At 34.5% G+C, this 26,046-nt stretch overlaps 1 protein-coding gene across 2 annotated transcripts in view; it reads left to right on the top strand.

Annotated features, from left to right (window-relative positions):
* LOC122056516 (transmembrane protein 120 homolog) overlaps window positions 1–26,046 on the top strand; it is a 43,925-nt gene that overhangs the window by 405 nt on the left and 17,474 nt on the right. Inside the window, exons 2-5 of one of the 2 annotated variants that reach the window (XM_042618495.1) lie at window positions 50–128; window positions 247–341; window positions 1,694–1,798; window positions 1,893–1,972. In XM_042618495.1, the coding sequence (XP_042474429.1) occupies window positions 50–128; window positions 247–341; window positions 1,694–1,798; window positions 1,893–1,972 (359 nt within the window). The remainder of the gene's footprint in view (window positions 1–49; window positions 129–246; window positions 342–1,693; window positions 1,799–1,892; window positions 1,973–26,046) is intronic. The other variant, XM_042618496.1, reaches the window with a different exon arrangement.

The following is a 26,046-nucleotide window of genomic DNA, read 5'->3' as shown; positions in this document are numbered from 1 at the left end:
TTCTTAATGAGAGCTTGTTGAACATATCGATGCAGATCTGTGTTTTCAGGTGGAGGAGGAATTGGATAGAGCTAGTTATGCACTCAGCGAGGGCGATGCTGCATTTCTTCTTGCTGGCAAGACTCAGGGTACTATTGTCATCCTTTAGAATAACTGGATGTGGTTCTCTCTCTCTCTCTCTCTCTCTCGTTTAATGGTTTATCTGACGCAGCGTGTTTGGCTTTATATGTCGTCATCTTGTTATAGGTAAGTTTCTGAGGATGTTTCTTGGCCCTGTGAACGTACGTGCTGCCAGGAAAGACGTTCAATTGAAAGTAAAGGAGGAGTACAACAACTACAAAGTATGATTCTTGCATTAATTAAGTTCATTTTAGTTTTTCTGTGCCATCATTATTTCATTCATGATTTACTTTAGATGACTTTAATCATAGTTGTTGATCAGCTTAGATGCATTGATGCTCAACTTCTCTTTAGCTATTACTCGAACAAATTGAATTTCACAAAAACTGTCAACAAACAGAATACACATAGCAATTGTATTGATAACAAAAGTTAATCACTACACTAGGTCCATCTGCATATGCGGTATGGGCATGGTTTGACAGCACAGTGGAATGCTTATTAGTGCAGCTACATGTAGAGTTTGGGCTAATTGGACTTTGGATGCGCTTAGTTCAACCGAGGTGCTTGAATTTCAGATGGTGTGAGTTGGGTTCGGCCAAGTTAGGAGCAACACATCTGACGTGAGAGATAGGATTGCTTTGAGTTACAGTGGTCAGGTTGATGTCTATCTAATTTTTAGAATGGGACAGGTCAACTTTGTCAAGGTTGTGAATATGTAGAAATCCTGTTACAATGATTATTTTGTTACCCCAATTGTCTAGACATTACAAGTTACTCTTGATAATCTTCCATCCAAAATGTCTTTTTTTTTTTGTTTTAAAAAAATTTAGGCTTGGTTCCCCATTTATAAGCCTCAAAGTGAGTACTCATCCAATGATGGAGCTCCATGTGTCTAGGAAGAACTCATGCAAATCTAGTCTATCCTCTGCATGTTGACCACTTTGGCTGAAAGAGTAGCTTCCTTTTGGTCAAGCTTTGAACACCAAATCTATTCTCTAGCTCTCTATCATCCAATTGCCCCTTTCCATGAAATAGTGTGTAAGTCAATCCACATCAGACATTCCTCTTTTATCAAGTTCTACTAAGAAATTTTGTATAACTTGGCGCACATCTTTTGATCTCTAGTATTCATTAAGATAAAATAATTCTTAATTTCCCATAATTGCTATTGGCCTTCAGCTACACTCTGACTTATTCTCTCTCCTCATGGCAATCAAACTTTTCTTCTATGAGGTTCCACAAGGGTTTTTGCGATCGCCACAGGTTCTGGTTTATTACCATTTAAATACCAAATGTCACTTTGTGATTTCTCCTACTAAACAAATTTACTTTTCATAATAACTAATAAAGGTCTATAAGCTAAAAAAGTCACCTTTATCTGCACTTAGGGTTCACATTTGTCTTGATATACATGGTGTAGAAATATTTGGGCATTTGTACAGGAAAATTTTGACAAGAAGGAAACACATAGTGACTCAAAGATTGTATATTGTTGGCTTAATGGTTTCGATATTGTTATGCAAATTTAAGGGATTAAATCTTGTTGATGCTCTATTTGTCTTATTATCAGGACAGGACAGCCATATTGTTTGTTCTTTTTCCTTCTACTTTACTTCTTCTGAGGTCCTGGATTTGGGATGGGTGCTTCCCTATATTGCCAGTCCAACTCTACCAAGTATAGCTACAATACATGCTAAGTTTTAATCCCAACTTTGCGTGCATGATGTGAAATGTCAAATAAATATACTTGATTTCCTTTGTATCTGTAGGTTTGGCTATTATTTCTCTATACAAGTTTAGCTTTGAGAGAGAACGTACTGAGGGCAAATGGAAGTGATATCAGGCCTTGGTAATGCTCTATGCCTAATGTTTTTCTCATTACCTTAATCATATGTCTAGTTATAGAAAATTTTGTTGCTATCTTGTAGTTTGATATTGATATTGTAGACTAGGGTTTGTTTTTCATTATCCTAACTCCATTTATCCCTCAAAAATTTGTTGTTCAGTTAAACTGTCTCAAATAACAAACTATTTGCAAAGTTGAATCATTTTATCAAGTATGATTAATTTGCCATTGTAGAGTCAAATTCTTTTTTTTTTTGGTCTTGATTGCGAGGTGTCCCCACACCATTGGATGTGATACTATTCTCCATTTGGGGTGGGAGCGATAGTGCCATGATAGCAATAAAATTAAAATACTCCCAACATTACCTGTTTGAAATCTGCATTTTGCCAGAAAGCCCCTTGGATCTAACATAATTGACCAAACTCTCTGAGTATGCTATTTCTAATTGACTTTTTAACTTCAAATTCTGATGGATATACTTTCTATGGAGCTGTTTCACTCTATATTTTGATACTTGAGAGTTGAGACAATTTAACAAAGTTCAAGGCCATGAGTCTCCTACAATGGAATTAGTTTATCTTGTTATCTTTATAACTGATAGAGTGTGTGCTTGCGAAACATACTATTATTGAAGCACTAAACCATGAGGCAAAATATTGTATGAAGCAGAAGTTGATATTATTTAAGGGAAAACTCCGAGAGATACGTTTAAGATGGTACGAGCATGTACTTAGACGACTAATAAATGCTCCAGTCGCCTAATTGGAGTTGCATCTATTGAAGAAAAACTCTGGGAGACAAGTTTAAGATAGTATAGGTATATACTTAGACGACCAATAAATATTCCAGATAGACGATGTGAAACTATGACAAACACGCATATCAAACGAGAACGAGGAAGACAAAAAAGACTTGGTTAGCAATAATAAAACAAGATAAAATTTATTTAAATATAGATGATATAGTTGGAGATAGAGCTCAATGACATAAAAGGATTCATATAGTTAACCCCACCTAGTATAATAAGACTTGGTTGTCGTTGTCGTTGTTGAGGAGTTGATATTATTTATTCAAATTTCATTTAATTCTGTTGGGTTTTTCGGGCCGCGAAAACCGCTTTTCGCGTTGCGGAAACCCCGAATCACCCATGCCACCGGATCCGTGCAAAGGAAAAATTCGAAAAATTTCAAGTACGAGTTAGAAAACTTCGATTTACACTAAATCTACAAAGGCTAAGATGTATATACCCTTGATGCGCGCCCTACGCGAATCCCGCTCGTCCAAAATGCCGGATCTCTAGACCGTCAAGCGTACGATCCTCTAGAAGTATCCACACGGACAACTTAGGTGGAGAAGACCTAAACAAAGGTGTGCTAGCACCTTGATAGGCCACGGCAAGAAGAGGAGAGGGAGAGAGCAAGAAGAACTCAAGGAGGAAGAAGGAGTGAATGTGAATAACTCACCAAATGAAAAACTCCTCATCATGCCATCAAGTGGCCGGCCACCATCATTTGTGTAACTCCCCTCATTAATGCATTAAGTGGCCATCAAAGAGGGAATATGTAACCTCCATGAGGTGGCACACACATGTGCCTTGATGATGTGGCACATCATCATTGGCCACTTAATGCCAAGTCACAAATGATGTGGCATAAAGTCAAGTCAAACTTGACTCTTCCTCTTCCTCACAAGTCAAGTCAAACTTGACCAAATCTCTTCCATGGTTGATCGAATCCAACCATTTGATTCAAGCCAACTTAATATAATGAATCTAATTCATTTAATTAAATTGATTCAATGAGTCATAATCTAAATTAGACTCATTGAACACATGAATCAACTTGAGTCGAACTCAAGTTAGCCCAAATAGGATTACTCTTAATCCAATTTGATTCATCAAATGAATTTAATCCTCTTGGTTCATCATATGAACCTAATCTCCATCTAATTGTCGTGACCCTATAGGTTCTTGTAACGTTGACAATGCCCTAAACCCATTTAGGAACATAAGTAATGAGCGGTATCTAGCAACACATCATTACTACCCAATGTTACAAGAATGTTGAGATCCAACATCACCTTGTGACTACTAATTGTGACTCCTCACAATATATGACAAGTATCCTTCTATCCTAGACATCTAGATTGGTTAATGTAGGCGAGGCATGTATCGTCATCCTCGACCAATCTAAATCTTGAACTCCAAGTACTCACTAAATCAAACGAGCTCAATATCCTATATCGACTCATTTGGGCAGGCCATGCACTTAGTGGTCTCACTCTATCAAGAATACCGATGTCTCTCCCTATAGGAGGGATAGATCTCATCTACATCACTCACATCCCTCTGCATAATTTGTTATATACCCAAGATCGCCTTTATAGTCCACTGGTGACGCTTTGTGAAACCAAAGTACATAACCCTTATGTAGGGATCTACATGGTGACTTGTGTCAGGACTAGTAGTCACTAATAGCCACTGAGAAAGTATGCACTCATATAACGATCCACGATACTTTCTCACGGCGTCATTCAAGATACATTCTCTAATGATACCCATGTGTCAACTTGATATCTCTATATCCATGACTTGTGAGATCAAGTCATCGAGTTAACCTACATGCTAGTCTTATTGCATTAACATTGTCCCTGAATGTTAATACTCGACTAGGAATGATTAAGAGTAGTGTTCCCTATATCATCTCACTATCGGTTCAACTAACCGATTGATATAGATGAGAACCGTCTACTCAGGGACATTATTATACTTAGTTTATTTGGCACCAATACAAGTAAGTATAATAACCAAAATCCAAATGCCTTTATTTATATAGAATATGATACAATAAGTCCATTATACAATCATCAAATGATTGGCTCTAGGGCTCTAGCTAACAAATTCTTTACTAATAACATGATCATTAGTGAGGCCTTGTTCAACTTGTCCATCGTCATCATCAAAAATATATTGATTTGTTTTGTTAGAGACAAGTCTATGGATTATATGCATGACTAGGTGTTGGTCTACAGAAAGTTATCTATGATTTAGCTTGAATTGCTTATGGAAACCAACAATCCAATCACTGATCTTAAATGGTGTCTTCGAGTGTAGCTAAACATCAACCATTGTGCTATGACAATTTTGTAGCTTTAAGGTCTCTTATTCTCATTTGCTTAGAACCTTATTTAAATATGTTTAAGTTAGGTAGAATGTAAAGATACAATATTGGACACTATTACAATAATCCAACCCTAATAATTTTCCATCAACCACTACTTGGTATCAGAGTCTTGGTTGTCATGATTGGCTCAATTATTTCTCTACTAACTTTTAACATTGGGATCTATGGTTTAAAATCTCATGTTGTACCAAGTGACATGAGCGAAACATCTCGTTTCGTCAATTGGCATGGCGATGACACCAGCATACTCCACATCTTCGCACGTGGGCCTCACTCTAGCCTCGCGTTCGCCATAGTGGCCTCGCGGCTCGCGTGAGGCTTTTTTTTTCAATTGAATTTTTTTCTTCAATGGACAATTCTTTTTCAATTTTTTTATTTTTTAACTATTTTTTTTAAAAAATTTTAATGATTAATTTTTTTCTCCTTTCGAATTTTTTTTGTTTATTTGATTTTTTCATATTTCTTTTCTCGAAAAAAATTTCTCCTTAAACTTATTAAAATAAATATAATATGAATTTGATTTAAACTTAATTGATGATAATCATTACATCTAGACTTTAATTAATCCTAAATTAATTTTTACTCAATTCTAATTTTATTAATATTAGTTTAACTTAATAGTAAACTTCGCCCATGATAAACTAGGCATGATCGATCCCAAGCTCTGATAAAGGAGGAAGGTTGCCTTAAGTTGTTAGTTAACGCTAAAACTATGACAAATGCTCAATGAATGAATCCATTAAACTATTGTGCTAATGCTAGGTTATTCCCCGGAAGGAACGCGATGCAGGGTTCAATTGTAACGTCTCGGCAAGGACGCTACATCTCCAGAACTCGAATGCAGTACTAAATATGTAAGAGTTTGTGTTGCAGGGTTGTAACGTATCGATAAGGACTACATTTCCATGAGAATTTGGGTGTAGTATTAAATAGGCAAGAGTTCTCACACTATAGGTTGGATAAGAATAAATATGATAGAAAAACTAATGGTCTAAGATTTGGAACAGGAACTCTCACTAAATTAATGAAGGTAGTAGATACGATGATTAGGAGAAAAATTAGTATTATGTATGTATAAGAGATTAAATGGATAGGCGAGAAGGTAAAGATGATAGAGAACTCGAGTTTTAAGTTTTGGTATACAGGAAAGAGTAAAGCTAGAAATGAAGTGGGTATTGTTGTAGATAGTTCGTTAAAGGATGAAGTTGTATGAGTAGTTAGAAAAGGTGATAGAATTATAGCTCTTAAGATAATAATGACGATAAAAACTATGAACATAATTAGCGGATATACACCGTAAATAGAATTAGATGAAAATACCAAATCAAGGTTTTGGGATGATTTAGATGAAATATTACAAAACATTTCGCTAAATGAAATGATTTTAATAGGAGGTGATATAACTGAGCATGCTGGAGTGAAAAATGAGGAATATAAGAGGGTACACGGGGGTTGTAAGTTTGGAATAAGAAATGAAGAAGGGAAAGTTATATTAGATTTTGCAATAGCATATGACTTTATATTAGCTAAATATTTTTTAAGAAAAGAGAAGAACATTTAGTCACGTTCAAAAGTGGGAATAATAAATCGCAAATTGACTTTCTTATAGTTTGGAAAGGATAGAAAGATTTGTAAAAATTGCAAGTTCATCCTTGGAGAAAGCTTAACTACCCCACATAAGTTAATAGTGTTGGATATACGCCTCAAGCATAGCATCAATAGAAAGAAAATATATACGACTCCTAGAATTAAGTGGTGAAAGTTAAAGGATGGAAAGAAAAATATATTTTAGGAGAAGGTAGGAGTACAAGTATTAGGTGAAATATATGGTGACTCTAATACGACATGGGATAAGATGATATTAAAGATAAAAATATTAGCTAAAAGTGTACTCAGAGTCAAAGGGACATGCATCATTAAGTAAGAAATCTTGGTGGTGGAATGAGAAAGTACAAGAGAAAGTGAATGAAAAACGAGGAAAACTTAAAATAATACATTATAACCAAGAAAGAGGATAAGAAAGTAGTGAATGAAGCAAATAATAAAACTTTTGAACGATTATATAAAAAATTAGATACATAAGAAGAGGAAAGAGACATTTATAAAATAGCTAAGGTGAGAGAAAGGAAGACAAGAAATCTTATCCAAATAAAATATATTAAAAATGAATGTAATAAGGTACTAAGTAAACGATGGAGAAATAAAAGAGCGGTGGAAAAGGTATTTTCATAAACTTTTTAATGAAGGTTTAGGTGATCAACTTAACTTAGGTAATTTAAGTAGGTCAAATGAGTATAGAAATTTAAATTTTTATCATAGAATTCAAATTTCAGAAGTAGAACAAGCTTTAAATGGGATGCACAATGGAAAAACCGTTGGACTAGATATTTTAATAGAGGTATGGAAGTGCCTAGGGAATAAGGTATTTAATGACTTATAAAATTATTTAACATGATATTAAAAATAAAAAAAATACCTGATCAATGGAGGATAGGTACTCTAGTTCCCTTATATAAGAATAAGAGACATACAAAATTGTGCAAACCATAGGGGTATTAAACTAATGAGCCATATTATGAAACTTTGGAAATAAGTAATAAAAAAAGATTAAGAAAGAAGACCACGGTGACCGAAAATGAATTTGGGTTCATGCCTAGAAAGTCGATAATATAAGCTATCCATCTTCACAATTAATTGAAAAATATCGGGAGGAAAAACAAGATTTACACATAATATTAATTGACTTAAAAAAAATTTATAATAGAGTTCCAAAAGAAATTATACGGAGAATTCTAAAAAAAAGAGGTGTTAGCGTAATATTTATTGAACTAATTAAGGATATGTATGAGGATGTAACGACCAGAGTAAATACTTCAGGCGGAGTAACTGAAATATTTCTAATAAAGATAGGGTTATATTAAGGATCAACTAGTCTCTATTTTTTTATACTAATTATGGACGAACTCACTACACATATTATAGATAGTACCGTGGTGCATGTTTTTTTGCAGATGATATTGTTCTGGTAGATGAAATATGTAAAGAAATAGTGCTAAACTAGAATCTTGGTGGAAATACTAGAAGAGAAAGGTTTTAGACTTAGTAAAATAAAGATGGAATATATGGAATTTAAGTTTAGCAATATTAGACGTAGTAAGACAATTATTAAGATAAGAGATGACGAGTTGCCCAGAACCGAGAGCTTTAAATATTTAAGATTATTTTTGCAAAATGATGAAGGGATTGAGAGAGATGTCTTACATAGAATATAAGCAGAATGGTTGAAATGGAGGAGAGTGTCGAGTATTTTATGTGACCGTAAAGTATCTTTAAAACTTAAAGGAAAGTTCTATAAAATCGTAGTTAGACCTGCTATGTTATATGAAGTTGAATGTTGGACTATGACTCGAGCACATGAGTAGAAAATGAGAGTTGTAGAGATTATGATGTTAAGGTGGATGTGTGAATATACGAGGATGGACAGAATAAGAAATCAGAGCATTAGAGAGAAAGTCAGAGTTATATCTATTGAAGAAAAATTCTGAGAGACACGTTTAAGATGGTATGGGCATGTAACGACCAATAAATACTTAGATGATGTGAAACTATACCAAACAGACATACCAAATGAGTAAGAGGAAGATAAAAAAGACTTGGTTAACAATAATAAAACAAAATAAAATTTATTTAAGTATATTATAGTAATAAAATATTATAATAGTATTTTTTAATTAATATGTTTGATATTTAAAAACCTTATTGACACAACGTGATACGATATCGAAATCGTGATGAGATCACACACACATACTTTGCTTGACCTATGGATCTCTGAGGCATAATAGAGGAATGTCCTTGCAATCACATCATTCCCTCTATACCATTGAGACCAAGATTCCTTGCTTGCATTATACACTACCTTGTGCCATGTGGTCACTTTATTTCTCTAGTAGCTATGGTTAACCTCTTCAAAACTCCTCTTTTACACCAATCACCACATATCATGTTGCTTTCGTCTATGAAGTATAATTGGTAGAATCATATGATTCAATACATTTCACATATAAAAAATAGGATTGTTATATAACAAGTGCAACAATTTTAGTTCGGTTCTATATAATTCAATACAAATCTTATTTAAACAATTCTAAAAATAAAAAAGAAAGCTCATTTAAAGTTAAATTTAACCAACTAAAAGGAAATTCAACTCATTAGGAAAATAAATTAAAATGAGTATATTACAATTTAATTCAAAATTATTATAGATGAAGAAAAATGATGAATTTTATATTATACAATAGTGTCACATAATGGTAAATTAAGTGAAATATTAATTAACAATGAGAAAATAACTTAGACATAAAGTTGATAGTTGCTTGTATAAATTTGACACTTAACAATGACTAAAAAAAATAAATTTTATTAAGTTGATGCATAGAATAACAATAAGAGTGGAATTGGTTGTGATTCAAAAGTCACACTAATCTATGTTAAAAGCATAAGCATTTGATGAGAAAACTTTTATTGCTTATTTTGTTTTAATTCTTAATGCAATGAACTAAGCAATAATTTGTAAATTGTTGAGGATATGCATTTATTTTTTATTATGAATATAACATTTAATTTATCTATTTTTTTTTATGTTATTAAGTGTTTTGTATTATTCTAAAGTTTTAGATATCAAAATTATTCTAAATACATTCTAATTATTAAGGTATTTTATAATTTTTTATTTGGAACTTTTGCTTCATGATTTAATATTGTCAAACAGTTGTGAACATATTTCACAGCCGGTACAAACTTGAACAGATTTCATCGCTTGTATAGTTATGTTGAACAACTGTGAATATATTTCACTATATAAATAAAATAGTTGTGAGCACAAAGTAGGAAATCAAGGGATTTAGTTAGAATGATATTAATTTTTTATGTACAGAATAATTAGTTTCCTTCTAACTCTTTTACTATAATTTTGTATATAACGGATATTCCCATTCTGAATGAAATACAATTGATGAGATATCAATTCTGTCCACATTTTTCACATGGTATGAGAGCTTTATCCTTCATTGCTAATTCTCTTTTTCCCATTTTTTCATCATTACGGATTCTCAAACAACCATTTCTAATCACTATAGCCAATCTATTGTATCTGATAACGGTAGTTTAGTCTAGAAAATTGGTAATGTATAGAATATTCAGGCTTCCAATCGACTCAATGGGAAGAAGTACTTGAAATGATCTCAGGTTGTTCGTATGTACCTCAAAGGCAAAGGGAAACTTAGCCATATCCTTAGGATAGGACCTGCCACGACTAATCTAATTTTTAAGGCATGAGATGAAGAAAACTCTATGATTATGCCTTGGTTATGAGATTCCATGGAACCATCCATTAGTGATACATGTATATTTCTCTCTACTGCTCGTGAAATTTGGGATTGCATTACCTGTACTTACTCAAAAGCCCGTAATGCTGCCCAAGTTTATGAACTCAAAAGTTAAAGAGGGTACTAAGTAGGGAGATAAATCAATCACTGAATATGCCACGGTTTTACAAAATCTGCGGCAAGAACTCGATTTCTACCTCGTAACTGAGATGCAATGTGCTTCAGATGCTGCCGCTTTGAAGAATTTTATTAAAAAGGAGTGTGTATATGATTTTTTGGTCGGCTTAAATCCTAAATTTGATCAGGTCTGTATCCAAATCATTGGCAAAGACTATATATCGTCCCTAACAGAGGTGATCTCTCTACTCAGAGCTAAGGAAAGTCGATGAAGTGTGATGCTTGAGCCCCAACCTATGACTGAGTCAGCCCTTGCTGCCAAAATTGATTCGCAGGAGAAAGATAAGTATGATGTGACTCCGATTAAAGACAATAAAGTCCATCTTTAGTGCAACTACTCAGTTATTTAAGGCGTAAGGTGCCCAAAAGTGCATTGGTGATGTGGGGTTTCAGGCGCAAAGTGAAGTCCACGTCTTACCAAAGTAAGGCGCTTTGGGTATAAATTTATACAATTCAAATTTATATGAAATTTCTATCAACATATTTCACTAACAAAATTATAATTTATAAACTATTAAATAATAATGTAAATATAAAATTTACTAACATTTAAATATTGAAATTATTTATCTTTATAATTGAAATCAAACTTTAAATTAAGGAAAAAACAAACTTCAAATATTGAAGAGTCATGCCGAGAGAAATAAGTTTGCAAGGGAGGTTGATGTTTATTTTCCAGGGCGCATGTAATAAAAATGTATCATATACATGCAACCTTATTAAAGGTTGATGATTATTTTCTAGGGGGGAGGCGGAGTCACGGAAGAAAAATGTGTAGTAGGCATGCAACATAATTAAAGATTGATGTTCATTTTTTTAGGGGAGAGGAAGAGTCATGCTAGAAAAATGTGTCGTATGCATGCAATCTAATTAATTTAAAGGATAATTAAAGGTATGAGTTGGGCTTTAAAATTTTTTGTTCACTTCAATAAGGCGAGGGAAATCGCGCTTTAAGCACGCCTTAAACTCTCAAAAGGCGCGTGCTTAAGCACACTTTTTCAAGCATTGTGCCTGGATGGCTACCCAAGCGCAAATGACGCACTTGGCTGTGCCTTGCGCCTAGACACACACTTTTCACAACTATGCAACTATGGGGAGAAACTGTGTCACACCAAAGAGACATGTTGGAAATTACATGGTAAAACACCAAGTCGAAAATGGGGAAGACGTGGGAGGCAACACAAATCTCAGGCACAACTGATCGAGCAATCCCATACTGAAGATAGCTCAATCCTTGGCGGATTCAACGGTGTAGAAATTGAGAAACTTCGAGGATTGTTGGGTTCTCTTGATAAACCGTCTAACGTGTGCTCTTTGACTCGCTCAGGTATCCCCTCACTCTCTTCTTGTATGAATACATCAAATAGTTTGTTTGATAACTCATGGATAATAGACTCCAGTGCTACAAACCACATGACTCCCAATTCTTAAATTTTCCACACTTGTAACCTCAGCCCAAGTAACAGGAAAATTATAATAACCTATAGATCTCTAGCTACTATTACTAGTTTTGGAAATGTTCATCTTATTCCTAACCTTATCCTCAAAAACGCCCTCCATGTACCAAAATTGTTGCCAATCTTGTTTCCGTTCAAAAATTAACTACTGAACTTCACTGTCATATCATTTTTTACCCCTTCTTATTGTGTTTTCTAGGATCATGACAACATAGTGGTCTTTGTTACCTTAAATCTACTAAGAAGAATAATTTGTCTTTGTCCTTTCACAGTTCTTCTAATTAAGATAATATTTGGTTGCATCACAAACGTCTTGATCATCCCTCTGTTAGAGTTTTGAAGGTCATGTTTCCTCATTTTTTTCAAGGAATTGGATGTTTATGAATTTTATTGTGATGTTTGTGAATTGACAAAACATTCTCGTGTACCCTTTCCTATTAGCAATAAAAGAAGTTCTACTCTCTTTCAATTAATTAATAGTGACATATGGGGTCCTTCTAATATTCCCAATGTTTCTCCTCAAACAAAAATTTGATGTCAACATTATTTTTCCTAAATTTCACTCAATGATCCAAAATCAATTTTGAGTGAAAATCAAAAGCATTAGAACCGATAATGCTAGAGATTACTTCAACCAAATTTTATCCTCCTATTTCCCATCTCAGGGGATTATTCATGATTCATCTTGTATTTATACACCCTAATCGAATGAAATAGCATTAATGGAAAAATGAATATTTACTCAACACTACTTATGTTATTCTTTTCCACAATAATATCTCTAAATCCTATTGGAGAGAGGTTGTCCTTAATACCACATACATGATAGGCGGACTTCTCTCACGTGTCCTAGATAACAAGAGTCCTATGCAATAACTCAATAATTTTTATCCTCATTCCAAACCACAAATGGATTTACCCGTAAGATTCTTGGGTGCATTGCTTGTCCATATCCACGCTCCACTTTGAGGTAAACTTGACTCTCGTGCCATTAAATGTCTTTCTTGGATACTCATCCACTCAAAAAAGGTATAAGTGTTATCACCCTTCATCTCAAAAGTTTTATATTTTGGCTGATGTTACCTTCTTTCAACATATCCGTTCTTTTTCAAGTCCTTTCCTAGGGGGAGATTTCAGTGACTCATTAACACTCTTGATCTTCCTCTACTCAAGTCCGTATCGAATCACCTTTTATTCCTATTCTATCTAGTGAGTCTCCTCCTAATGTCTCTTGTGATACTCCAAGTATCCCTGGATTCAAGGAGAAAGGCTGCTCCAGAAGCAATACAAGTAACCTCAACCACAAACTTTCGATCCTGATGTTGGGATATGGTAAGTTCTAACCCACCTTTACAATCTACTGAATCATCCACTAACCTAACAGAGAGCCTTGACCTTCCCATTATTATTAGAAAATGTACTAGAGAATGCACCAAACTCCCTCTCTGTCCTCTATATCATTATGTTTCTCTTAAACATCTATCACTAGCCTACAAAAGATTCATTGTGATTCTAAATACTATGATTATTCTTAATACTGTTTTTGAGGCATTGTCAAAAGGGGAATGGAGGGATGTCATGAGGGAGGCAATGGATGCATTAGAAAAGAATAAGACATGGGAGGTTGTTGAGAAGTCAAAGGGGAAGAACATTCTTGATTGTAAGTGGATTTTCACACTAAATGGCTCTCTTGGAAGATATAAAGATAGATTAGTGACAAAAGGTTATATTTAGACTTATGGGGTAGATTATCAGGAGACCTTTGCATTAGTTGCAAAATTGAACAATGTCAGAGTTCTATTATCTTTGGCTCTTTAACTCATGCAATATGATGCGAAGAACGCATTTCTTCATGGAGATTTAGATGAAAAAATTTATACGAACCTCCCATCAAGGTTTGAAGGGTATATTGGTAACAGAGTATGTAAATTGAGGAAGACTCTTTATGGTCTAAAACAATCTCCCAGGGTATGGTTTGGAAGATTTACAAAAGTTATGAAGAAATTAGGGTATATCTTGTTGGTGTATGAAGCACCAGATAATCGAACCTGATTTTGATGATGGGCAAAGGTTTAAAGTTAAGGTTAATTGTTATTTGCCAAACTTACCTGAGTGTGCAAGCAACTTCTAGATAAGTCTAGGCAGGGGGAAAGTCCTAATTGCGGCTAGACAAGGAAGTTCTAATCCGTGGGACAAAGTCTTGGCAGGTCGAGGACGTCAGGCAAAAATCCTAGGGTCAAGGACACTAGGTGAAAGTCCTGGAGGTCACGAACACCATGTGGGAAATCCTAGGGTCGAGGACACTAGGTGAAAGTCCTGAAGTCTCGGATGCTGAGCAAAAGTCTAAACAGTTTGGAGGATCGTTTGACAAATGGTAAACTCTCCTAAGAGGAATAGGTGAGGATGTGATCCCCATAGAGGGAACAGTAGGCGTCGGTTTGACCTAGAGTTTCAGCGAGCTCAAAGTCAGGACCGGACAGTCCGGAGATGGTCAAATATTATTCTGCTTTACATATTATTGCTTGTTAGACTAACCTGTGATGCAGAATAAAGTTTACTGGAAATAGGATATCCAGGCGCCTGGACTCGGGTTAGTGGTCAATATGGAGCATGTCGGTTGGCTAGCCTTTGTCACTGAGGGCACCTGGACAGTCCAGGCGCTCAGACTGGTCCAGGCGCCTAGATCGGGCAAACTTCATCCGCAGGTTGCAGTGGCACACTTCAACTAGCTGACTACGTTAGCAGTCCAGGCGCTCATACCGGTCCAGGCGTCCGGAGATGGATAAAATTTGCTAGATGAAGTTTTGACGAGAGCACGTTACGTCAGCTCGGCTCTCCCGGGGAGGAGTCCAGACGCTCGGATAGGGCTATAAAAGGAGGGTTCGACCATTAACTTCAACATACCTTCTATAAATTTCTCTCCTACGCGCGTCTTGATAAATGACTCTACGACGCTCGAACGCTTCGACAACAACTGCGCCCAAGATCTTTTCTTCTAAGTCGTCGGTATCTTTTATTTTTTTACTTGTATCTAAATTCAAATTACTTTTATAGTGACTCGATTGATTAGTGATTGCTCAACGAAAGTACTCTCACGTGTGGACCTTGGAGTTGGAGTCGTCACACATTCCAAACCAAGTAAAAAGCTTGCATTCTTGTGTGTTCTTTCACCTTCTTTGTCTTTCTTTCTTATTTCCGCTGCATGATTCTCTCGATAATTTTACTTCAAATTGATAGTGAAGAAGCCACGAGCACTATTTATCCCGGATAAAAGAGGAGGGTTGCGTTAGGTTGCCAACCAATGTCAAAACTATGACAAATATTCAATAAATGGATCCATTAAACTATTGTGCTAATGCTAGGTTGTTCCCCGGAAGGAACGCATTACAGGGTCTGACTGTAATGTCTCGGTAAGGATCGCTACATCTCCAGAACTCGGGTGTAGTGCTAATATGCAAGAGTTCGCGTTATAGAGTTCGTCTGTAACGTCTAAGCAAGAACCGCTACATCTCCATGAGAACTTGGGTGTAGTGTTAAATATGCAAGAGTTCTCATACCATAGGTTGGATAAGAACAAATATGATAGGAAAACTAATAATAAAAAATTTGGAACATGGAACATAGTAACTCTCACTGATAAATTAATGGAGGTAGTAGATATGATGATTAGGAGAAGAATTAGTATTTTGTGTGCACAAGAGACAAAATGGACAGACGAGAAGTCAAAGATAATAGAGAACTCGGGTTTTAAGTTATGGTACACTGGAATTAGTAAAGCAAGAAATGAAGTGGGTATTATTGTAGATAGTTTGTTAAAGGATGAAATTGTAAGAGTAGTTAGAAAAGGGGATAGAATTATAACCCTTAAGATAATAGTGGCGAAAGAAACTATGAACATAATTAGCGTATATGCATTACAGGTATGATTAGATGAAGCTACCAAATCAAGGTTTTGGTAGGACTTAGATGAAATATTACAAAATATTCCACCAAAAGAAATGATTTAATAGGAGGTGATCTAAATGAGTATGTTGGAGTGAAAAATGAGGAATATGAGAGAGTACATGGAGTTATGAGTTTGTAATGAGGAAGAGAAAATTATATTAGATTTTGCGATAGCATATGACCTTATATTAGCTAATACGTTTTTTAAGAAAAGAGAAAAACACTTAGTCACATTCAAAAGTGGGAATAATAAATTGCAAATTGACTTTTTTATGGTTAGGAAGAAGGATAGAAAGATTTGTAAAGATTGCAAAGTCATACCTGGAGAAAGTGTAACTACCCAACATAGGTTAGTATTATTGGATATACGCCTCAAACATAGTATTAATAGAAAGCAAGGTTTAGAATACCGTTTCGTGCCGGGCGGCACGGACCGACACGCAGAAGTTTCGCGTGATGCGCGCAGGCGTGGCGCTGTGCTTTCGGCACGTGATACGCTCGTTGATGCGCGCCAACACACGCGCGACACTCGCGATCGAAAAAATCGCGCGACAGAAGGAATCGAATCGATTCCTTCTGTCGCTCGCAAAAATCCTATAAAAACGTACCAGTGATCGATTAGCAGCAGCGAGCAGCGGCGAGGCAAGGCGAGGCAAGCAACGATGAGGCGAGGCGAGGCGAGCAGCGGCGAGGCGAGGCTAGGCGAGGCGAGCAGCGGCGAGGCGCGGCGAGCAGCGGGGAGGCGCGGCGAGACGAGCAGCGACAGAGGTACGCTTTCGCCATCTCGTATGCATCACAGCGCCGCCGAAGGAGGCGCCGGAGGCCTCCGGCGACGCCTTCTGCGCCGCCGGACCCCTGCGATCCGCCGCTGCCGAGCGGTGCTGCCGGCGCCCGTGCCCGCATGCCCGCGTGCTCTAGGTGAAGAAAATTATATATAATTTAAATTTATAATAATTCCTAAGGTTGGTATGGTATTCCAAACAGGCTTTTTTAAATCCTAATAAAATTTTCTTAATAAAAATTTAAATATATAAAAAGTATATTTTAAAATTAAAATTTTAATTAATATTCTGAAAAATTAAATTTTCAATATTTTAAATCGTATTTAAAAATTAAAAAAAAATTTATAAAAAATCTGTTTAAAATTCTAAAAAAAATTATAAAAAATCTGTTTAAATTTTTAAAAAAAAATTATAAGAAATCTGATATATATTATAATAGTTTTTATTATTTAAAATTTAATTTATTTTTTTTAAAAAAATAATAATAATTCAGATTTATATTTTAATACTCTAAAAAAATTAATAAATTAAATTTATATTTTGATATTTTTATTATTTTATTTTTTTACAAATAATAATTAATTAATTTGTATAATTATTATATATAAAGTAACATCTTTATGTTAATTTATATATTTATTATAGATAATATTTTTTTTATCTTAGAATTAATTTAAAATTTGGATCCATAAATATTAATTTTTTGTACTTTTGTAATATGTTTAGAAATATTACAAGTCTTTTATTTTAAAAATTTGGATATATTCTTAACGTTATAAAATAATGATCATTACTGGAAATGTGTATTATTCTTAATCTTGTGCAATTTTGATCATTTTTTATAATTTTTTTATAATGCATAGGCAATGGCACCCAAACAACAATCTTATGATCCAGCTTGGAGACACGCACGTCGATTAGAAAATCGATTCCATTGGCAATGTTTGCATTGCGATATGATTGGACGCGGCGGCGGGGTCACACGCCTAAAACAACATCTTGCTGGTGGATATCCGGATGTTTCTAATTGTCCAAAAGTTTCTCAAGAAGTTCGTCGTGCAATGAAAGAGGAACTTGATGGCAAAAAAGCATTAAAGTATAAACAACAACGAGAGCGTGAACTTGTTGATAACCGAAGCTCTAAAGAACCAATCTATGATGAAATGGAAGGTCGTGGTGAAGTTCCAAATGACGAAGACTTTTTAGCAGCTCTCAATGCCTCTCGAACTCAATATGACTATGAGCAAAATATGCAACATAGAAGTGGCTTTGGTGCTAGTGGAAGTGGCTCAACTACTGCATCAACATTAGGAAGGAGTGCAAGTGTTCGTATTACTTCAACACAAGGTGGTATTGGTCATTTTTTTTCTTCTATGGGACGAAGACGTGCAGTTGATATTACTGATATTGATCCACTAGCATTTCCAGACCAAGCTAGCAAGCAGACTAGGATTGATGATGCATATTCAAAAGAGAAGAAGAAATCAATCGGTAAAAGTATTGCTAAATTTTTCCATTTTAATCATATTCCCCCTAATGCAGCAAACAACACATACTACCGTAGCATGGTGTCCAACATCCAAAAATCTGGTCCTGGTATTCAACCTCCGACTGCATATGAAATTGCCGGTCCATATTTAGATGAACAAGTGGAGGAGATCAAGACTTGGATCCTATCATGCAAGAAACAATGGAGCTTATATGGGGTTACGTTGATGTGTGATGGCTGGACAGGACCTACACGGATGAGCATCATCAACTTTCTACTATATTGCAATAGAAAGGTGATATTTCATAAATCTATCGATGCAACTACAGACTATCATGATGCACCCTACATATTTCGTTTGATGGATAATGTAGTTCACGAGATAGGTGCAGAACATATAGTACAGGTGATTACAGATAATGGTGCCAACTTTAAAAGGGCTGGAGAGATATTGGAGCAAAGGTATCAAACATTATTTTGGACACCATGCGTAGCACACTGTATCGATTTGATGATGGCGGATATCGGTAAGCTCGATATAGTGAAGAAGGTAGTGAAAAAAGGTCAATCTTTAACAAAATTCATCTATAATCATCATTGGGTTCATGAATTAATGAGGAAATTTATTGATGGGGAGATTCTGCGACCAGGAGCGACTAGATTTGCCACTCACTTTCTACTGTTAAAATCGTTGAATCAGAAAAAAGTCGGATTAAAGGCCATGTTCTCTTCTGAGGATTGGGAAGCCTCTCGATATTCTAACACGACTGAAGGTAAGGAGGTGCAAAAAACTATTATGTCTGTCAGATTTTGGGACTATATCGCAGATATTCTTATAGCAGTAGAACCATTGTACGTTGTTCTACGTAAAGTTGATATGGACAAGAAGCCACAAATGGGCAACGTTTACCGCCTAATTCATGAAGCAAAAGAGGAAATTAAGAGGCGTCTACAATCACCGACCAAGTATCAACATTACATTGATATAATCACTACAAGATGGGATGATCAAATGGGAAAACCTATTCATTTGGCTGGTACGTATTTTTTAATGATAATGAATTTTTAATATTGTTATTAATAATTATATATGTTTAATTATTATAGGCTATTATCTCAATCCGGCATATCAATATCGTTATAATCTTGACACAAATGATGATTTATTAGTGGCCCTCAGACATGTAATATCAAGACTGCATACAAACAAAGAATCAATTGCTGAGACTATTAATGAAAGTCGATTATTTCGAGAAGCATATGGTTCTTTTAGCGATCCTATTGCAGTTTCATGCAGATATAAAATGGATGCAGGTAAATATAGTAAAAATTATTACTAATTATTGTCAACAAATATAAATAATTATTTTAATTTTGTTTTTATTTATCTTACAGCTGAGTGGTGGTTACAATATGGAGGATCAGCTCCAAATTTGAAAATGATTGCAGTACGAATTCTCTCACAGACAACATCTTCAAGCGGTTGTGAAAGAAATTGGTCAACTTTCTCTCTCATTCATACAAAAGTACGAAATCGTCTTTCTTATCGTCGCTTGGAGAAGATGGTCTACGTTCATTATAATATGTGTCTTCAACTAAGAGCAATAACAAAAGAGAATGAAGAACAGGAGTCTGGTGATGTAGACCCATTTGATATTGGATTTGTCCAAACTGAGAATGATCCAATGATGGATTGGTGGAGCGCTGTTGAGGCTGAGAATCCATTACTTGATGAAGCAGGAGACCCACCACGACCATCTCAATTTCTTACTAACAGATTGAAAAAATACAAGCTAGAGGAGATATCTGCGAGGAAGAAGATGATGAAGCTTTTGATCAAGAATTTCGATTTTCTGGATCTCGGTCTAGGCGTTCTCAAACATCACAAACCCAACCAAAGTCCATAGATAAAGGCAAAGGCAAAGCTCTTGCAATTTTTACTAAAAAGAAAGAAAAAGGTAAACCTCCTGCTTTTACTGGAAGGGGTCCATTGAGCATTAGAGAAAATCCACTCGATGCAATTGATGAGCAAGAACATAATGACAGTGATGAAACTTCATCACCTTCAAAAGTCCGACAAGAAGTTCGAAATGAGGATAGTGATGTTGATAGCAGTGTAAGTACTCATAGAAGTGATGACAGTGGTGACGCATCTAGTGGTAAAAATTATGTTCCCCCTACTCTAGCACCGGAGCCATGGACATGTGAGATAGATTACACACATGCAACTCAAGATGATGATCATGGAGCTAGAAGTAACCCTATTCAATATCAGCGTCGATATAAGGGTGACAAACAAAAGAAAACTCATAATTATCGAGATATGCGGGAGAGTTTAACTGAGATTGATTCTGGTCGAAGTTCATCATACTCGCAACCTTCTTATTATAACTCTGATGCATCATATGGTGATTCGTCATACCAGAGCTCGGGGACGTATGCTTATCCTTATCCTTATCCTGTGCCTGTACCTGTACCCGTTCCGATTTCAATGGTGCCAGTTCAAATCCAACATCCAGTGATGAATCGAGACACGCTGATGAACATGTGGAGAAATCAATATCAATATTGCATGTCATGGGATGCTTATTTAATCTGGTCATTGGAGAACTATGGAGTTGACCTAAGCAGAATGTCGCAAGAACCAATGCTTCCATCTGATTCATGCCACTCCTTTTGGTATTAATAAGGTAACATATTATGATTTATCAATTTTAATTCAAGTTATTCATAGATCAACCTTTTTTTAAAAAAAACTATATTTAATTATTTTTTCTAACCATATTAAATTGTTCAATAATTGAAAATTTATATAAAATTAATATACAACTTATTTGTAAATTATACACAATAAACATATTTATCTAATAATTATTATATATAAATACCGAAATAGTATCGGCACGATACCGAAACCGTATCGTTCCGGTCCGGGACCGAAACCTCGGCACGGGTCGAGATTTTAAACCTTGATAGAAAGAAAATATATACAATTCCTAGAATTAAGTGGTGGAAGTTAAAGGATGGGAAGCAAAATATATTTAAAGAGAAGGTAGAAGTACAAGCATTAGGTGAAATATATGATGACTCTAATACAACATGGGATAAGATGGTATCAAAGTTGAAAATAGTATCTAAGAGTGTACTCGGTGAGTCAAAGGAATATGCACCACTAAGTATAGAATCTTGGTGGTGGAATAAGAAAGTATAAGAGAAAGTGAAGGAAAAACGAATAACTTATAAGGAATTATATATTTGTAAGAACGAGGAAAACTTAAAAAAATATACAATAGCAAGAAAGAAGTTAAGAAAGTAGTGAGTGAAGCAAAAAATGAAACTTTTGAACGGTTATATCAAAAATTGGATACAAAAGAAGGGGAAAAAGATATTTATAGAATAGTTAAATGAGAGTAAGGAAAACAAGATATCTTCGCCAAATAAAATGTATTAAAGATAAATGTAATAGGGTATTAGTAAACGATGGAGAAATAAAAGAGCGGTAGAAGAGGTAATTTATCAACTTTTTAATGAAGGTTTAGGTGACCAACTTAACTTAGGTAATTTAAGTAAGTCAAATAAGCATAGAAATTTTAATTTTTATCGTAGAATTCAAACTTCAGAAGTAAAACAAACTTTAAATGAGATGCACAATGGAAAAGCCGTTGGACCAGATGATATTCCAATAGAGGTATGGATGTGCTTAGGGAAACAAAATATTGAATGACTTACAAAATTATTTAACATAATATTGAAAACGAAAAAAAATACCTGATCAATGAAAGATAAGTACTCTAGTTTCCTTATATAAGAACAAAGGAGATGTACAAAATTGTGCAAATTATAGGGGTATTAAACTAATGAGTCATACTATGAAACTTTGGGAAAAAGTAATAGAAAAAAGATTAAGGAAGGAGACCACAGTGACAGAAAATCAATTTGGGTTTATGTCTGGAAGGTCGACAATAGACGCTATACATCTTCTTAGACAATTAATTGAAAAATATCGGGAGTAAAAACAAGATCTACACATGGTATTCATTGACTTATAAAAAGCTTATGATAGAGTCCCACGAGAAATTATATGGAGAATTTTAGAAAAGAGAGGTATTAGCGTAACATATATTGAACTAATTAAGGATATGTATGAGGATGTAACGACCAGAGTAAAGACTTCAGGCGGAGTAACTGAAGCATTTCCAATAAAGATAGGGTTACATCAAGGTTTGACTTTAAGTCCCTATCTTTTTACACTAATTATGGATGAACTCACTGCGCACATTCAAGACAGTACCGTGGTGCATGTTGTTTGCAGATGATATTATTTTGGTAGATGGAACACGTGAAGAAGTAAATGCTAAATTAGAATCTTGGAGGGAAACACTAGAAGGGAAAAGTTTTAAGCTTAGTAGATTAAAGACAGAATATATGGAATTTAAGTTTAGCAATATTAGAAGTAATGAAATAATTGTTAAGATAGGAGAGGACGAGTTGCCCGGAATCGAGAGATTTAAATATTTAGGATCATTTTTGCAAAACGATGGAGGGATTGAGAGAGATGTCTTACAAAAAATACAAGCAGGATAAGAGAAATGGAGGGGAGCATCGAGTGTTTTATGTGATCGTAAAGTACCTTTTAAACTTAAAGGTAAGTTCTATAAAACCGCAGTTTGACCTGATATGTTATATGGAGTTGAATGTTGGGATATGACTCGAGCACATGAACAGAAGATGAGAGTTGCAGAGATGAGGATATTAAGGTGGATGTGTGGATATACGAGGATGAACAAAATAAGAAATGAGAGCATTAGAGAGAAAACCGCAGTTTGACCTGCTATGTTATATGGAGTTGAATGTTGGGATATGACTCGAGCACATGAACAGAAGATGAGAGTTGCAGAGATGAGGATGTTAAAGTGGATGTGTGGATATACGAGGATGAACAAAATAAGAAATGAGAGCATTAGAGAGAAAGTCGGAGTTGCATCTATTGAGGAAAAACTCCGAGAGACACGTTTAAGATGGTACAGACATGTACTTAGACGACCAATAAATATTCTAGTTAGGCGATGTGAAACTATGATAAACATGCATATCAAACGAGAAAGAAGAAGATAAAAAAAGACTTGGTTAGCAACAATAAAACAAGATAAAATTTATTTAAATATAGATGATGATATAATAGGAGATAGAGCTCAATAACGTAAAAGGATTCATACAGCCGACCCCACTTAGTGGGAAAAGGCTTGGTTGTTGTTGCTGTAGCGCTTTTGATCCAACAATTGATATTTCGTTGTTTTTTTTGTCTATTTTTTGGTTAAAAATATTTTTACGTTTTTTTTTTCATTTTCAAATTTTCATCATAAGTTAGAATTGGTATAATAACCTCTTCTGATAAATTTATTATTTTTTTGAATTTTCTCGAAATTGGCGCAACACCACTCGAGTCAGTTTTTTGCCTTATTCTCTTCCCATTATCGATTAAGTTTTGGTGCACTTTGCTTTTTATTTCTGTTGTGTGAGATTCTTTTATAGCCTAACAGTACCACCCATCCACCTCTTTTCTCCGAGGAGGATTTCGACTTAATGGAGTACCACCTAAGGATCTAGGTGGAAATTTGGTCCATAATTCAAATTGGTTTACTCTCTCCACCGAAGATGGAGTACCACTCGCTTGCGATAAATGAGACGAACCAACGCAGAGGAAGATCGAGGTCGACACTAAGACAACTCTAACATTACTATGCGGTTAAACTTTTCAAAAGTGCCAAAGAGATTTGGGAGAAACTAATCGAGCTATACGAAGAGACTTCCAACACTAATGCTTTGAAATCGATGCGGTCTGAATCATCGGAAGAGTCGGACGAAGAAGTACTTGCTCAAATAAACTACCTTGCACTATCAGTACAAGCACAAGTGGCCGAGATCGAGTCTGAACCTGAATCCGAAGCCGAGTCCAAATTCGAGACGGTAATAGTCAGGGGGAGAATCCTAACAAGGATTTAAAAGGTAACCTTGTAAGCTCAAAATTTAAAAATCATATAATATGTTTTGAATACAGTGAAAGAGGACATTACAAAAGTAAGTGTCTTACTTTCAAAGTCGATCCACACAACCGGAGACAAAGGAGAAATCGACACCAAAAGTTCAGAAAGGGAGGAGCACATCAAGTGCTTCAAGTGCCAGAAGTTCGGACATTACAAAAGTCAATGTCTAGAAACAGGAGGATCCAAGGGAAGCAAACAAAGTAAGTTTACATTACATAAAAATCCTATCTTTATAACACATGCTAGTAACTTAGTTAATCATTGTTGGTCTAGCTTAGATTTTCTTGAAAAATTAGATATGTATATTCACTCAAACAAATTAATTAATTCAAGTAATTCAATTAATCATGTTAATTCAAATTCAAATAAGAACAAGTTGAAAACGTATAAAAATAAAAATTTGAATTCTATGAATTGTAAAAACAAAGAAAATAATTGTCAAAGTTTAAAAATTCAAATTCAAGTTTTAGAAAATTAGAAAATAAAATAATATTTTAAAAAATAAAATTGATAAATTAGAAAAGTTAATTAATAATTTTATCAACTCATAAATTCTAGACTTGGATTACAAGTCTAAGTCAAATCTGAATAATAAACTTACACCCCATAAACCAAATTATAATCAAATATCCTTCAATTATAAAACTTAAAACATAACTTAAACTTAAAACTCAAATTAAAATTTAACTTAAATTTGAAACTTAAATCTTAAAATTAAATATAATATACCTTATGAGTATGGACCAAATTATTTAATAATTGCTTGACTTGGTTGATCCATGTATAATTGCCATGAACATACATATGCTTAATCTATATTGATAAATATCATGTCTTTCATATTTACTAATTGCTTAATCTAAAATGGTTAGATAAGGGCTAGACTTGATTGAGACTTGCTCAACCTAGTAGCAGGATGGGGCTAGATGATAGTACGTTAGAAAAACTTGGTCTAGGGAATTAAGTTGGGTAAGGCGTACCCTTTTTGGTCTACTTAGCTAAGTGAAACTAACCGAAGCTATCTAGTCACATCCTAGACTAGTTAGATCAGGATTTTTCAATAAGAAGGTTAAATATACAATTTCATAAAATGGTTTTGTCTTGAAGTAGTCGTTGCTCTGATACCTAAGAAGGCCTCCCTCATCATAATCTGAAAGCCAATTTTTAAAATGAATATTTAATTATCTGACGGTTAAACTTGAATCTAACTTAAATGTCAATCAATCCTTATATTACAAATTAACTTAATCAAGATTAAATTGATAACCATCTCACATATCCTATAAGGTTCCATGTTTGAAAATCTAGATGGATTTAGGTCAAACTCAACTTATTATCAAACTAAATTAATCAGTTAAACTCAACCCAATTAATTAATTCATTTAATTAATACTTAATTAATTCAAGCATAATTAACAAATCTAACTTAATTAATTAATTTAATTAAACTTAATTAACTAAATTCATTTAATTAATTAATTAATCTACTCTATTAGTCAAACTTAATTGAAGCTTTTAATTCGTAACAAATTAATTTGACATAACTCAACTAATTAAGTTAGTTATAAAGTTAATTCAATCTAATTAATCTAATTCAATTAAACCTTAATTAAT

Source organism: Zingiber officinale, chromosome 3B (genome assembly GCF_018446385.1).
Source record: "Zingiber officinale cultivar Zhangliang chromosome 3B, Zo_v1.1, whole genome shotgun sequence".
In the NCBI taxonomy this organism is placed as follows: Eukaryota; Viridiplantae; Streptophyta; class Magnoliopsida; order Zingiberales; family Zingiberaceae; genus Zingiber; species Zingiber officinale.
The sequence above is the reverse complement of the archived record's forward strand: the minus strand, read 5'-3'. Positions and strand labels throughout refer to the sequence as shown.